At 39.6% G+C, this 15,867-nt stretch overlaps 1 protein-coding gene across 3 annotated transcripts in view; it reads left to right on the forward strand.

Annotated features, from left to right (window-relative positions):
- The window catches only part of LOC144689668 (ribosomal protein S6 kinase alpha-5-like), a 92,670-nt gene extending 78,721 nt beyond the window's left edge, over nucleotides 1–13,949 (forward strand). For all 3 annotated transcript variants that reach the window (XM_078556936.1, XM_078556935.1, XM_078556934.1), the window contains 4 exons: nucleotides 4,234–4,425; nucleotides 6,753–6,909; nucleotides 7,236–7,390; nucleotides 10,858–13,949. In XM_078556936.1, the coding sequence (XP_078413062.1) occupies nucleotides 4,234–4,425; nucleotides 6,753–6,909; nucleotides 7,236–7,390; nucleotides 10,858–11,124 (771 nt within the window). In that variant the 3' untranslated portion in view covers nucleotides 11,125–13,949. The remainder of the gene's footprint in view (nucleotides 1–4,233; nucleotides 4,426–6,752; nucleotides 6,910–7,235; nucleotides 7,391–10,857) is intronic.
- The last annotated feature ends 1,918 nt before the right edge of the window (nucleotides 13,950–15,867 follow it).

Below are 15,867 nucleotides of genomic sequence, written 5' to 3' on the forward strand. Positions count from 1 at the left end.
AGGGAATTCCAGAACATAAGGCCTAGTCAATGAAAGATGGAGTGATTAAAATAGGGGAAGCTCAGAGGCTAGAATTAGATGAGTGCAAATTTCTTGGAGGGTTGTGTGGCTGGAAAAGAGTAAAGCGATAAGGGGGCACGAGGCAATTGAAGGGATTCGAACACGAGGACAAGAATTTTAAAATTAAGACGTTGCTTAACTGAAAACCAATGTAGGTCAGAGAACAGCGTGATAGGTGATTAAGACACGGCAGCAGAATTTTGGATGGCCTCAAGTTTACAGTTGGTAGAATATGGGAAACCAGCCAGGAGTGCATTGTAGTAGTCGAGCCTAGAGGTAACAAAGGCATGAATGAGGGTTTCAGCAGCAGATGAAATGAGATGGGGCAAAGTCGGGTGATGTTATGGAGGTGAGAATAGTGATTCAGTGAATATGTAGTTGGAAGCTCATCCTGGGGTCAAATATGACACCAAGGTTGCCAACAGACTGTTGCCAGGGAGAGGAATGGGATCAGTAGTGGGGAATGAATTTTGAAGTGGTCACTGAAAACAATGGCTTCAGTCTTCCCAATACTTAAATGGAGGAAATTTCTGCTCACCCAGTACCAGATGTTGGATGAGCTGTTTGATAATTTAGCAATAGTGGGAGAATCAAGAGATGATAGTGAGGTAGAGCTGGGTGTCATCAGCGCATGTGTGAAAACTAATGCTGTGCTTTCGGATAATGTCATTTAGGGGCAGCATGTAGATAAGATATAGAAGGGGCCGAGGAAAGATCTGTGGGAGACTCTGGAAGTGATGGTTCGAGGAAAGGAGCAAAGCCATTGCAAGTGGTTCTTTGGATACGATTAGAGAGGTAAGAATGGAACCAGATGTGAGCATCCCAACTGGATGACAGTGGAGAGCATTGAAGGAGGATGGTGTGGTCAAACATGTCAAAGACCAGATAGGTCAAGAAGGGAAAGTTTACCTTTGTCACAGACACTTTTGGATGTCATTGTGACTTTAAGAGCTTTTTGGTATTGTTGCAGGGAAGGAAACCTGATTGGAGTGACTCAAACATGGAAAAATAGATGGGCACAGATTTGGGAGGCAACTCCATGTTCAAGGGCTTTGGAGAGGAAAGGGATATTGGAGATGGGACAGTAGCTTCATGGATGGTGGTGTCTAAGGTTTTTTTTAGGGAGGAGGTAATGATGGCAGATTTAGAGGAGAGAGGGACAGCACCTGAAGAGAGAGAACCATTAACAATATTAGCTAACATGGGGACCAGGAGGGGAAGTTGTGTCAGCAATTTAGTGGGAAAGGGTGGAGGGAGCAAGCATTGGGTCTCATGGACATGATGAACTCTGAGAGGGCATGAGGGAAGTTAGGAGAGAAATTAGAGAAAGTTATGAGTTCAGGGCTAGGGTAGGAGGGAACTTTAGAGGTAGTTCAGCCCGGGGGATGCTAGAGGAATTCATTGTAAGAAGGAAGCTATTCAGCCCATCATATCTGTTCCAACTTTTGAAAGAGGTCTCTAATTAGTCCCACTGCCCTGCTCTTTCCCCAGAGCCCTGCAAATCTTTCCTTTTCTGTATATAACCATTTCTCTTCTGTAAGTTACTGTTGAATCTATTTTCACTGCCATTTCAGACCGTGGATTCCAGGCCATACTCATTGCATTTTAAAAAAAAAACTCTCCCCTTTGGTTCTTTTGCTAATTATCTGAAATCTATGTCCTCTAACCGTTCTCTTTAATAGACAGAAAGCCACCACATTGTCAAACTGTATTGTTCTGACTAAAGCTTTAGGTTTATAAGAGATGACGCTAATATAACAATAAAAACAACACATATTATCAGGTTCATGCAATAATAGAGTTGCTGAAGCCATTTGGTGCATCTCAGCTCGTCCATCCAGAAAGATCTTAAAGGAACAAAAACAGAAAATGCTGGAAAAACTCAGCAGGTCTAACAGCATCTGTGGAGAGAAAAACAGAGTTAGCGTTTTGAGTCCATATGTTTTGTTTCAGATTTCCAGCACCCGCAGTATTTTGCTTTAGATCTTAAAGGAACCTTGTTGCAGCATTCACTTGGCTCTTAAATGGTTCCAGGGCAAAACTTCCAGAGTTTGGTCTTGGAATGTTTAAACCCATGGTGCCTGTTCTATTCACAGTTTAATTTAAAGTAATTTTACAGGTTTACCTTTTCAAGCTCTTGAACGTCTCTATAAGATCACCTCTTCGATGTCTTGGGATTGAATTTGCAGCCCAGTTCTGCTGCTTGTTTGCAATAAATTTGGTCGTAGAAGCACAGAAATTAATGAAAAATAGCTGACCTTAGTGACCTATTGTCCATTGATGGAGAAACTCAGCAATAATACTGTAACTTTTTGTAACATGGTGTTAATTGTAGCAATGATAAAATATCTAGATCTGTCAATATAGTTTTCTCCATCATCCTTTACCCCACTCTATTAAGACTCCATCATCAGCTCTGTTGCCAGAATATATGATGAGTGTTGTTTAGGTGTCTCCCAGTAGACTAAAAATTTCTAGGGTGTTTTTATGCACCCTTTAAATGCATGTAATCACCACAATTGATCTACTCCATATCATTATGGCCGTCATAATATGCAGTGTCACTATGTGGTGCATCTCAACACTATTAATCATATTGGTATGACATCAAATAATAAAGTTTGTTTTTCAGCTAATAGGTTACGAGATGAGCATGTAATGAAATTAGTGTGTATTTTATCAGTTGAGAGTCGTTCTGCTAGTTTGTGCACTCACATAATGTTTGACATCTGTAAAGAACTAAACGCTGATCTAGATCACCTATCTAGAGAATTCCAGTTGAAACTGAGTTGAGAAGCCAAAGTACCATCACTAGAATTAACCAATTCCCTTTTTTATAATTCTCAAAGGGATTTATTAGCTTTTTTTAACAGTACACCCAGGTATTTCTTTTTAAAAATATGATTCAATTGTTAGGTACTTTAAAAAATGGAGTTTTGATAAAATGAAATGCATACTATGTCTATGACTTTTGACTATATTTTGAATATATTGTAAGGAAACTAAAACTCAACACTGTATTATGGTATGGCAGGTGGTATTTGCCTGGCTGACCAAATCCCAAAGGGAAACTTGGCCACGCTATCTCAACGATTTTGCAATTAGTATTTATTACAAGAAGATTTGTGCACTGAAGTCAGAATTACTGAGTCCACTACCACCTTTAGAGATTTTAAAGAATAAATTAAAGCATTTATTAACAAAAGAAAAGAAAACTTAAACACACAAGACTACAGTTACACAGTTACATTTAATTTTATAACAGTTCTCACAAGATTTCTACTTAACTAAACACCCAACTACACACCCCTTTCAGGCAACAGTCCAAATAGATTCTTAATCTATAAAATATCCAGCAATATTACCACAAGCGCCCACTGTTGCTATAAGGGAGGTATTTCACAGCTTCTCTCTCCCTCTCACTTGACAATGGAACTCCAAAGGCTTTTAACACAACCTTGGTTACTGGAACAGCAAACTTCTCTAAGGTGGCTAGAGGCTTTTTCTACAAGTCTGTTTCATACAGTGCACCTTTCAAGATCGTACATGGCCACTTTCATACAGCTTTCTATCTTTCTTTGAATATATTTTCTCCCTTTTGATCTGTAAATCCCATTGTTTCACCCTTACTTTGGAAGTTACTTTTCCCAGAGTATAAAATCTTTCATGTTGTCATTATGGCCAGCACTTTCAGGAAAAATAAGCTTTATAACTTTACCTCATTTATTTTGTCAGTTGTAAACTTTTTATCATGTCCCTTTGAAAATCAAACATCTCAACTTATTTAAAAATGCATTCCATTCACACTGTATCTGCTGAGACTTCATCCTAGCTTACCTGTCTCCATTTCAAATGCATGTTTTACACCTAATTCCCTTTTGATGATTCAAACCTTGCAGTCTGACTGCAGTTTAATTAAACTAGACACACACACAAACAGACACACAAAACACAGCCCTCACAAACCTGCTTTAAAGTATCCCACAGTAATATTGGAAAAAAATGATCTTTCCTTTACAACTGACACTGCCAAACAAGTATACATAAATCTATGCAGAAATGCTTCAGAATTTAGTTAATAAATCTTTGCATTAACATTGCTATTTTCATAGTCTCTGGAAAAATGTTTATAAGATTAATTGATGCAAGAAAATCCTTTTTTTTTATTGACAGAATATTTTGTTTGCTGATCAGAATGATGGTGCAATTATCAAAATAATAGATTTTGGGTTTGCAAGAGTTAAGCCTTCTGACAGCCAGCCTTTAAAGACCCCATGCTTCACTTTGCAATATGCAGCTCCTGAGATTTTCAAGCAAAATGGTTATGACGAGTCTTGTGACCTATGGAGTCTTGGAGTAATATTAGTAAGTATATGAATTGCTTGTAAATTGTGTAACATTAAAATATTTGTGAAGGGAGAATTGGTATTGCAGTGATTGTCCTTTCACATGTGGAATTTCAAACTTATCTGGGCAGAACTGAAATCCAAGTCTTCAAATACTTTTAGGGATTCTGTATCCATCATTGTAAATACAATTCCACATTAGAAATTAACACTGAATTATAGTTATGCCTGGAGAGGGTATGAGGAATAGCTAATTTACAAAATTTAGCCTAATATTACTTCTGAAAGTGAATATGGGAAAAGTTGTTCATTTCGCTAGCACTAAGATCCCTCACCTTAGTGAGCAGAAAATTTACATTGAAGAAAATTTGTTCATTTATTTAGTGGGGCATGACACCTTATAAAAGGGTTCTACAAGATTACTCACCAGATTTGTACTCAAAAGGTGCAGTGATATGATAAATGAAGAAACGTAATGTAAATTGTGTCTGTGATTCCAATATATTTATTTTTGTCTTGGATCATTTAAAAAAAAAAATTGTTGCTGCAGATACATGGGTAAGTTCATCAGCCCCATGCTCCCAGTGGAAATGCATACTCAAAAAGTGTGTGTCAGAGAATTCAAAACTCATTCATATATTTTTGAACTTCATCCCTGATTCAGACTCTCTTTTTGAATGTGGTTTCCTCCTAGGAGCACCAGATAAATTAAGTTATCCTACTGTATTTATTACAGCACTAGCTTGCTGCTGCAGCCAGCAAGGAGCATTGCAGTGGAAGTTTTGGAGTAGGCTGATCCAAGGACTAATGTATAATACATCATCCTGATGGACAAATATTGCCCTGATTCATTCCTTTTCATTTTCTTGCAGAGATTATTGTTCATTAACTGACTGTTTTAGCCTTTTCAAAAATTAATCCTTGGAATGTGGGCATCAACGACAAAGGTCAACATTTACTGCCCATTGGAATAATTTATCAACAATTTATAATTTTTTTCACATATATTTTTCTTTTCCCACCTATTTCCATTATTTTTAAATGTATTTCCATCCATTGTTTTATCTCTACCTTTTAGCCTATTTCGATCCCTTCCCCCCACCCCCACTAGGGCTATCTGTCACTTGCTCATCCTGCTTTCTACCCTTAATGTCATCATTAGCACATTCCTCAGCTAATATCACCACCGTCAACGCCCCTTTGTTCTTTTGTCTATGACATCTTTGGCAATCTCTTCTTTGCCTCCACCTATCACTGACCTTCTATCCAGCTCTACCTGTCCCACCCCGCTTCAACCAGCTTATATTCCACCTCATTTCTATATTTCTTAGTTCTGATGAAGAGTCATACGGACTCGAAACGTTAACTGTATTCCTCTCCGCAGATGCCGTCAGGCCTACTGAGTTTTTCCAGGTATTTTTGTTTTTGTTGCAGTTAATTCTTGTTATTTAATGCAACTGAGTGAGTTGCCAGGCCACTACAGAATGCAATTAATAGTCAACCATGTTGGTGTGGGCCAAGAATTACATACAGGTGGGAGTGAAAAATCACAGGATGTTTTCTTCTCTATGGAACATTAGTGAACCAATCGGATTTTTAGCACAATCCAACAGTTTCATGGTCACTTTTACTGATGCCAGATTCTTATTTCCAGACTTTTTGAACTGAATTCAAATTTTCAAACTGCCATGGCGGAATTTGAACTCCTATTTTCTCTGGATTATTATTCCATGCCTCTAGATTACTAGTCCAGTAACACGACTACTTAATTTACCCAAATTTTAGACATGGGACCAAAGTAGTTACAACTTGCTTGAAAACCGTTGTCAGTGTTACTGATTGGCTATTAATAAGTTAATGTGGAAAATGATGGAGGAAAACTATCTTGGTTCTTTTCTTCGCCTGTCCTGATCCAGTTTCCCATTCTCATCCTTAGAAATGTAGCCCCTTACAACAGGGGGTGCATCTCTGTAAAAGATTAGTCTGACAGCTTGAATGGTTTGAGTTTTTATTTGGTTACCAGCATTGGCTATATGCCATCCCTTGGTCATCCAGACTAATTTGTCACTGCAAGGTTTTCAAGTAGAGAAAGGAAAATGAGTGGCAGCTTTAATGCTCTGTTAAATTGTTACAAGATATGGTAGTCTCACCAAGAATTGCCAAAATTTGTTTCTAACACTGGCTAGCAAATTTCAAATAACTTTGGGGTATGAAACAACAACCATCTGATAAGAAAGGACATCTGTAAAGTGGATTCTTTTTCCTAATCACCCAAATATTTTACTGCATGCTCCGCTGCTTAAAAAGTAGCCTTTTATAATGCACGTGTATTTTGCTGCATTCTAGTATACAATGTTGTCAGGACTGATCCCTTTCCAAAGTATGCAGCGAACAGTACTATCAAGTACTGATGAAATAACAAGAACATTAAAGGAGGGAAACTTTTCAATTGTTGGGGAAACCTGGAACAATGTTTCACAAGAAGCAAAGGAACTTGTGCAAGGTAATGTGCCTTTCAACTTTTATCATTCGGGTCAAATAAATTGCTTAGTAGTGCTGTAACAAAACACATTTATGTAAGTTAATAATGATATAATTCATTTATTATTATGATTTATTTACACTTACTCTCCAGGAGGGCATTGGACAGGTTAGGGAACTTAACATTAAAACTGTGACAACAACTTTTGCTCCTAAAGCCATACAAAATAAGAAGCAGCTTATTTATATATAAAAATAGACTAAGGAACATTTTTTTTTAAATGTGTTTATTTGGAAGCTTTGAAGCAATATTAGAATGATGTTACATATAACTCCACATCTCTGTAGGTTTACTTACTGTGGATCCAAACTCTCGTCTGAAGTTATCCAGCTCAAGTTTCAACAACTGGTTTCAAAAAAGCCACTGTTCATCCTCTAATCCATTGATGTCTCCAAATATTCTTGAATCTTCTGCCAATAGCTACTTCAAGGCTTCTTTTATGGTAAGGTCTTAAATCAGAAACTCTGGCCAATTTAAACCGGAGTGATCAGTAATGCCTAGGCATTAGCTTGTTAATTTATTCCAAAGCAAAGTTTTTTTAAAAGTAAAAACAATTTTGAATGTTTTCAAGTAAACACAGATATCACAGTAATAACCAGAATGTCAGGATTAGCTTGAAACTTTAATTCCCCTCCCTGAAATATAATATTTTCTATACATTTCAAAATATGACCAGCCCATTAGCTGTTTACTAGAACAGCAGTAGGGATTCTACATAGGGATTGGCACTCTGGGTTAGGGACCGGAAGGTGGACCTGCTAGAAATCTTTTTTAAAATTCATTTATAGGATGTGGGCTTTGCTGGCTATGCCAACATTTATTGCCCATCACTAATTGCCCTTGAGAAGGTGGTGGTGAGCTGTCTTATTCAACAGCTGCAGTCCCTGTAGTGTAGGTACACCCACAGAGCTGTTATGGAGCGAGTTCCAGGATTTTAATCCAGTGACGGTGCAAGAATGGCAATATATTTGCAAGTCAGGATGATGAGTGGCTTGGAGGGGAACTTCCAGAATGTGGTGTTCCCATGTATCTGCTGCCTTTGTCCTTCTAGATGGTAGCGGTCGTAGGTTTGGAAGATGCTGCCTAAGGAGCCTTGGTGAATTCCTACAGTGCATCTTGTAGATGGTGCACACTGCTGCCACTGTTAGTCAGTGGCAGAGGGAGTGAATGTTTGTGGGAGGGGTGCTAATCAAGCAGGCTGCTTTGTCCTGGATGGTGTCAAACCTCCTGAGTTGGAGGTAAACTCATCCAGGCAAGTAGAGAGTGTTCCATCACACTCCTGACTTGTGCCTTGTGGGTAGTGGACAGGCTTTGGAGAGTCAGGAGGTGAATTATTCACTGCAGGATTCCTAACCTCTGATCTGCTCATGTAGCCACAATATTTATATGGCTAGTCCACTTCAGTTTCTGGTCAATGGTAATGCCCAGGATCTTGATTCTGGGGGGATTCAGCGATGGTAATGCCATTGAATGTCAAGGGGCAAAGGTTAGATTCTCTCTTGTTGGAGATGGTCATTGCCTGGCACTTGAGTGGTGTGCATGTTACTTGCCACTTGTCAGCCCAAGCCTGGATATTGCCTAGGTCTTGCTGCATTTGGACATGGACTTCTTCTGTGTCTGAGGAGTCGCGAATAATGCTGAACATTATGCAATCATCAGCGAACATCCCCACTTCTGACCTTATGATGGAAGGAACATCATTGATGAAGTAGCTGAAGAATGTTGGGCTGAGGACACAACCCTGAGGAACTCCTGCAGTGATGCCCTGGAACTGAGATAATTGACCTCTAACAATGACAACCATTATCCTTTGTGCTGACTCCAACCAGTGGAGGGTTTTCCCCCTGATTCCCATAGACTCCAGTTTTGCTAGGGCTCCTTGATGCCACACTCGGTCAAATGCTGCCTGAAGGAGGCCGAGATGGAACATCCACTCAGCACTTCTGGCTGAAGACTGTCACAAATGCTTCAGCCATTCTTTTGCACTGATATGCTGGTCTCCTCCATCATTGAGGATGGGGATATTTGTGGAACCTCCTCCTCCAGTGAGTTGTTTAATTGTCCACCGCCATCCACGACTGGATCTGGCAGGACTGCAGAGCTTAGATCTGATCCGTTGGTTGTGGAATTGTTTAGCTCTAGCACTTGCTGTTTAGCATGCAAGTCGTCCTTTGTTGTAGCTTCACCAGATTGACACCTCATTTTTAGGCATGTCTGGTGCTGCTCACGGCTTGCCCTCCTGCACTCTTCTTTGAACCAGGCTGGATCCCCTGGAATGGCAGAGTGGAGGATATGCTGGGCCAAATGAGATTACAGATTGTGGTGAGTACAATTCTGCTGCTGCTGATGGCCCACTGTGCCTCATGGATGCCCAGTCTTGAGTTCGAAATCTATCCCATTTAGCAATGTGGTAGTGCCACACAACACAATGGAGGGTATCCTCAATGTGAAGCCGGGACTTCATCTCCACAAGGAGGTCACTCCTACCGATACTGTCATGGACAGATGCATCTGTGGTCAAGTATGTTTTTCCCTCCTGTTGGTTCCCTCACCACCTGCCACAAACCCAGTCTAGCAGTTATGTCCTTTAGGACTCAGCCAGCTTGGTAGGTGGTGCTACCGAGCCACTCTTGATGATAGACATTGAATCCCTGCCCAGAGTACATTTTGCGGTCTTGCCACCCTCTGTGCTTCCTCCAAGTGGTGTTCAACAACATCAGCTGAGGGAGGGCGGTACATGGTAATTAGCAGGACATTTCCTTGCTCATGTTTGACTTTATGCCATGGGACTTCATGGAGGCCAGAGTCGGTGTCGAGGACTCCCAGGGCAACTCCCTCCTGATTGTATGCCACTGTGCTCCCACCTCTGCTGAGTCTGTCCTGTGTTGAGACAGGACATACCCAGGGATGGTGATGTCTGGGACATGATCTGTAAGGTATGACTCCATGAGTATGACTAGCCTGTGAGACAGCTCTCCCAATTTTGCCATAGGCCCCCAGATGTTAGTGAGGAGGACTTTCAGGGTTGACAGGGCTGGGTTTGCCATTGTCATTTCCGGTGCCTAGGTCGATGCTGGGTGGACTGCCCAGTTTCATTCCTTTTTATTGACTTTTTAGAGGTTTGATACAACTGAGTGGCCATTTAAGAGTCAACCACAATCCTGTGGATTTGGAGTCACATGTAGGCCAGACCAGGTGAGGACAGCAGATTTCCTTCCCTAAAGGACATTAGTGAACCAGATGGGTTTTTACGACAATCAACAATGGTTTCATTGTCATCATTCAACTTTTAATTCCAGATTTTTATTGAATTCAAATTGCACCATATGCTGAGGTGGGATTCACAGAGCATTACCCTGGGTCTCTGGATTACCAGTCCAGTGACAATACCATTACATCGCCGCCTCCCCGTGTTCAAACACTGCTTAAGGAGTCTGTTGGATTTGACTGTTGATGAACTAGGCCTGTTCATGAGTGATAGCCATTTGGATGAGGCACTTTAGTGTGCCTGCCACCTTTTGAACTGTACTCCAGCAGAAAGTTGACAACCTTTAGGAGGGGAGAAAATTGGCAAACAAAAATAAATGCTTATGGTATTTTACTTACCTTGTTTTCAGTGTTTCTCAGGCCACACCACATCCATTTTAAAGATGGGAGCAGCTTTGGAAAAATTGACATTTGCAAAGAATCTGTGATGTGACCTTGTCAGTCCTTGAAAATGTTATAAAAGTTGGACAAGATAACATTTTCTGCAATGTGACAGTGCTATTAATGAAATAAGTTAACTTAATGTCATCATCCAACATTCTCAAATGCATTTAACCAGGAAATCTTTACAAGATTACTTTGTTAAACTTCTTGTATCGAGAACATATTCTTTTTTTAATAAAATGTTACTTTCTTATTTAGGCCTTTAATAAGTGCAAGAGAGAAGGATTTTTCCTCCAAAGTGTTGAAAACGCTCCTTTGGCAAAGAGGCGAAAGATGAAGAAAAGTAGCACAAGTACAGAGACTCGGAGCAGTTCGAGTGAAAGCTCGGTTTCTTCCTCATCCCAATCTCATGGCAGAACATCTCCTATATGCATCGTCCAAGTTCCTTTACCAGCAAAAAAATCTGTGTGTGTCTTCCAGTTTTCCGAAACTTTAAATAGCAGTTTCAATGATACTTCTGTCTAGCTAGTATAAGAACAATCTTCAAGTATTTATTCCTTTTCAAGAATGAGTAGCAGCTGTGCCTTCAGCCACCTAGGCCCCAAATTGTGGATTCCCTCCCTATGCCCCTCTGATCCTCCACCCTTTCTCCACTGTATCTCCTTGTCCTCTCTCCCATCTACTCAACTTCTGCTGTCCTCCATCAAGGGCCTCCTTTAAATCCACCTCTTTCTACAAGTTTTTGATCACCCTTCCTTAGTCTTTCCTCCTTTGGCCAGTGTCTATTTTCCCTAGCACCTCTATGAAGTGCTTGGGACGCTATAAATGCAAGCTGTTAATTGTATCTAGTCATTATTTTTAAAAAGGGCTTAAGGAGTAAATTCGTTTTGAAAGCACGATAAAGGATTCTTGTAAGTTACCCAAACAATAAAGCTTTGTTTTTTGATACAAGGAGGAGCAGCTTTAGTATGTAAATTTGAATAACCATGAGTGGCTTACAGTTAAAAAGTAAAGAGCTTAATGGTGAACTGGTGATGGTGTCTCTGGTGTGTTTCTATTGTGAAGGTGAATCATCTCATGCTTGTATTGTGTGTAGCTGTGATTCCTGTTTTGCCTGGGTACAATGTCTGTCTTACTGTTCAATGTTGGTAGGAAGTTTTGATGTCTGACCTAGAGAAAGAGTGAGTTGGGACATAGAAAAGGATTTTTTTCCTATAAGCAACTTCAGTGACATAATCCTACCCCAATTTAAAGGCTTCCTGATTAATGTGGTGTGAGAGAGAGAAGATAAGCAATTAGAGGGCTGGAGACTGAGAGATAATTAGAGGGGAATGGGGTGAACAGATGGACACCAGTTTTTAGAATTATGGAGGGACAGGGTGGGATATTTATGAACTGCGTGAATGTCAGAGTGTGCCTGATATATTTTTAGCATTTTTTAAAATTAACATTATCAATATGATGCTCCAAAAGTTGTTAGAGTCTAGAATTGTTGAAAATAATACAGCCCAATCATGGAAAATGAAATGATCTGATACTTGCCAAATTGTGACTTTGTAGGACCATGATGGTGCCACAGATGGGGTTTTCAGAATGGAGGAAAAGCAGCAACCATGAGAAGGGCAGCTTCTGGGGGCATAATGATGTTGCATTTTGGAGATTTTCTAGAAGAGGCATTCACCCATTGGCAGTTTCATTTCTGATGTTTTTGGTTTGTGTCAGGCTTCACTACAATGTTGCTGTAAAGCAGATGAATCTTGTTGGGCAGGAAGCAGGTAAGTTAGCCCAAACCTGGAAGCATTGAGGGTTGTGGAGCTGGTTGAGCGATATCAGAAAACATATGGATTGGGGCATGCAACCAGGACTGAAAAAAGAGACTTGTGTGTTAAACTTATTTTTGAATTTGAGAAAACAGGGCATGAGCTGAGATTGATGGACTGAGATGGAACAATGCATACATTATCGTGTTGGATGAGAATATAATTGGCTTCAGAATAGTCTGTAAGATGACAGACTTTTTAAAGCAATTATGAGTGTATCTTTTGTGGTGTTCTTTGCTAGGAATTTGGGAATCACAGTGAGCATAGACTTTACAAATGCACTAAGCCGAAGAAAGGTAGACAGCCCACAGAAAATATAGTTGCTGTGAAGAAGAGACAGAGCTAAAGGCAGCTTTAAAGTAGGCGGACCTCTTGGAGCTAAACTTATTGAACAGGTTTTCAATAGGAGATGGGTGACTTTATGGAGAAGGTGAAAGATCATTTTTGTATGTTTTAGTTTTTAAGTCTTCAGTCATAAATTGTATTTTTCAGGGTTATTCAGTTAGTGGCTCAGGCAATAATGTAGCTGTTAAAGGAATTCACAAAAAATTGTTTCAGTAATTTTATTAGTCTGTTTTTTGTACTACTTTGTTTATGAATGGTAGTTTGGTAAAAATTTGAAGGATTTATTTATCAGTTTTTTTCCTGTTAACTCGTTCCTATTGGTACGTTGTTGTACTTTCAATTCAATTATATTTACCTGTGACTCAAAACAGATAAGTTGTCATTTCAGGCAATTACAAAATCAACAGATGTATGATACTTTGAGGTCTAACACCTCTGAGGCCACACTTTCAGTTGTGACACCTTTGAAAGGGTTAATGCTATGGACATACACTAGATGCAAGAAATTAATTATATAGATGGTGAAATCTATTTAAGTAAACCGGGCAAAATAGATTTTTCAGTATAAGCTATTAAAATAAAGCAATAATGTATATTTGTTTTTTTTAAATATGCACTGTGATGAATACAGTACTTCAAATATATAAGTACTTATTTTCTTCAGATAAATTTCATTTCATATCCAGGAAAGGGAAATCTGCTTCCATTACTTTGATCATGTACCAGTTATGTGAAAACTGGTAGGTTTTTAATAGTTTACAGACAAGACTTCAGAACTGTTGAAAATATTTATTTGAAAATAGCTTTAAACTGTTGTTATAAGCTCATTTTGAATTATTTTAGTAATATATTCTAGCTGGTCTAGGAAAAGAATACAGCCTTAACTGTTGCTTGCAAACTATTTTTGTTCTGTATGTCTATGACTGTTAATTATTGTTAATCACATAGCATCTCATTTCTTTACACAAAGCAACTATCTTCCTAATATGCTCTTTCTCTAAATATATGCTTTGTTGTGATTTTTACAAGGTTTGATTCCTTTTTGTGAAGTTGAATTTTAAATTAATTTACTTGTGTTCCGTTAAAGTGACTGGGTATAGGGAACAAAAACATTTCATGCAACAAAAAGTTCTTTACGCAGTGATAAACTGCTTATGTGTTTTACAATAAACTATTTCAAGAACATTCATCTGTTTTGTATTATTAGCAGTATCATCAGAATCATATGATGACTTAATTTATGCACCAATATTTGCACACAATTTGCTTCAAATTATTTCAGAATCGCAATGGTTGCAGCACAGGAGGCTATTCAGCCCATTGTGTCTGTATTGGCTATTCAGAGCAATTTACCTAATGTCACTCCCCTGCACATTCTTCCTTTTCATACATTAACCAATTCCCTCTTGAATGCCTCACTTGAACCTGCCTCCACAACACTCACAGGCAGTACGTTCCAAATCCTAACCACTTGCTTTGTGAAAATGTCTTTCCGCCATTGCTTCTTTTGCCAATTATCTTAAATCTGTATCATCTTGTTCTCTATTCTTCCAGCAATGGGTACAGTTTTCCCTACTTATTCTGCCCAGACCCCTTATGATTTTGAGATGTCTATCAAATCTCCTCTCAACATTCTCTTCAAGGAAAACAGTTCCAATTTCTCCAATGTATCTATGTAACTGTGATTCCAGGGATGATCAACTTTTCTCATGGCTCTTTTCTGCACTCACTAATGCCTTCACGTCCTTCCTAAAGTGTGGTGCCCAGACTGAATGCAGTACTCCCATTGAGGCCAAATCAGGGTTCTATGCAAGTTTGACATAACTTCCTTGCTTTTATACTCAGTGCCCCTATTACTAAAGCCTAGGATGTTGTATGCAGGTTGCTCTTTCAACCTGTCCTGCCACCTTCCATAATTTATGCACATATACACCCAGGTCCCCCAGCTCCTGCACCCCCTTTAGCATTATACCCTTTACTTTATATTGTCTCTCTGTGTTCTTCCTACCAAAATGAATTACTTCAGACTTCTCTGTATTAAATTGTCAGCCTGTTCCACCAACCTGTCTGTGTCCTTCTGAGTTCTACACTATCCTCCCTGTTCACAATACTTCCAAGTTTCAACTGCAAATTTTGAAATTGTGCCCTATATACCAAGGTCTAGGTCATTAATATATATCAGGAAGAGTAGGAATCCTAACACTGACCCCTAGGGAAGTCCACTATAAACCTTCCTCCAGTCTGAAAAACATCCGTTAACCACTACTGTTTCCTGTCGCTCAGCCAATTTTGTATCCATTCTGCTATTGTCCCTTTTATTCCATAAGCTCTAACTTTGCTCACAAATCTGTGTGACACTTTATCAGATGCCTTTTGGAAGTCCATGTACACCACATCAACACCACCACCCTCATCAACCCTCTCTTACCTCATCAAAAAATTCAAGTTAGTTAATCATGATTTGCCCTTAACAAATCTGTGCTGGCTTTCCTAAATTAACCCGCATTTGCCCGAGTGATTTAATTTTGCCCTGGATTATTGTTTCTACAAGCTTCCCCACTGGCCTGTAGTTGCTGGGCTGTAGATGCACAGAAAGCCTATTATATCAAAGGTGTCAAGATTTAAAACACTTGGGCCCAGTACTGGTAATTCACATTGCAGTAAAAGTACCCAATACCACCAATTAGTTCATTGCAGAGTGTGTTTTTATGATCATCTTTGGGATTTTATGCCCAAATGCTTTGTTTTTTTTCCCCTTGTGCCATCCCAGTTCAGAGGCTAGCATGCAATTTTTATCCCATGGAATGTTCTGTAATTGACATCTTTGAGGTGCTGTGAGCTTAGCCCAGGCCAAGTTTCTCTGGGCCTCAGGTCCTGCCCTAGAGGCATTCAGAGCATCACACAATTTATCTTGTGAGGAACCTGTTTTGCACCACCTTGCTTCAGTTGGCCGCTTTTTGTATAAGAGAGCTACATGGATATCACATTCAGAGAGGTGGTCACACTGCAGCTTAGGGGCCTGGAGGCAGAAAGGGAATCGGTGACTGCCAGGCAGTCCAAGAGAACTAGACAGATAGTGGAGTCCCCTGGGGTCCCACTTGCC

The sequence above is a fragment of the Cetorhinus maximus genome, chromosome 14 (assembly GCF_964194155.1).
Source record: "Cetorhinus maximus chromosome 14, sCetMax3.hap1.1, whole genome shotgun sequence".
NCBI classification, from domain to species: Eukaryota; Metazoa; Chordata; class Chondrichthyes; order Lamniformes; family Cetorhinidae; genus Cetorhinus; species Cetorhinus maximus.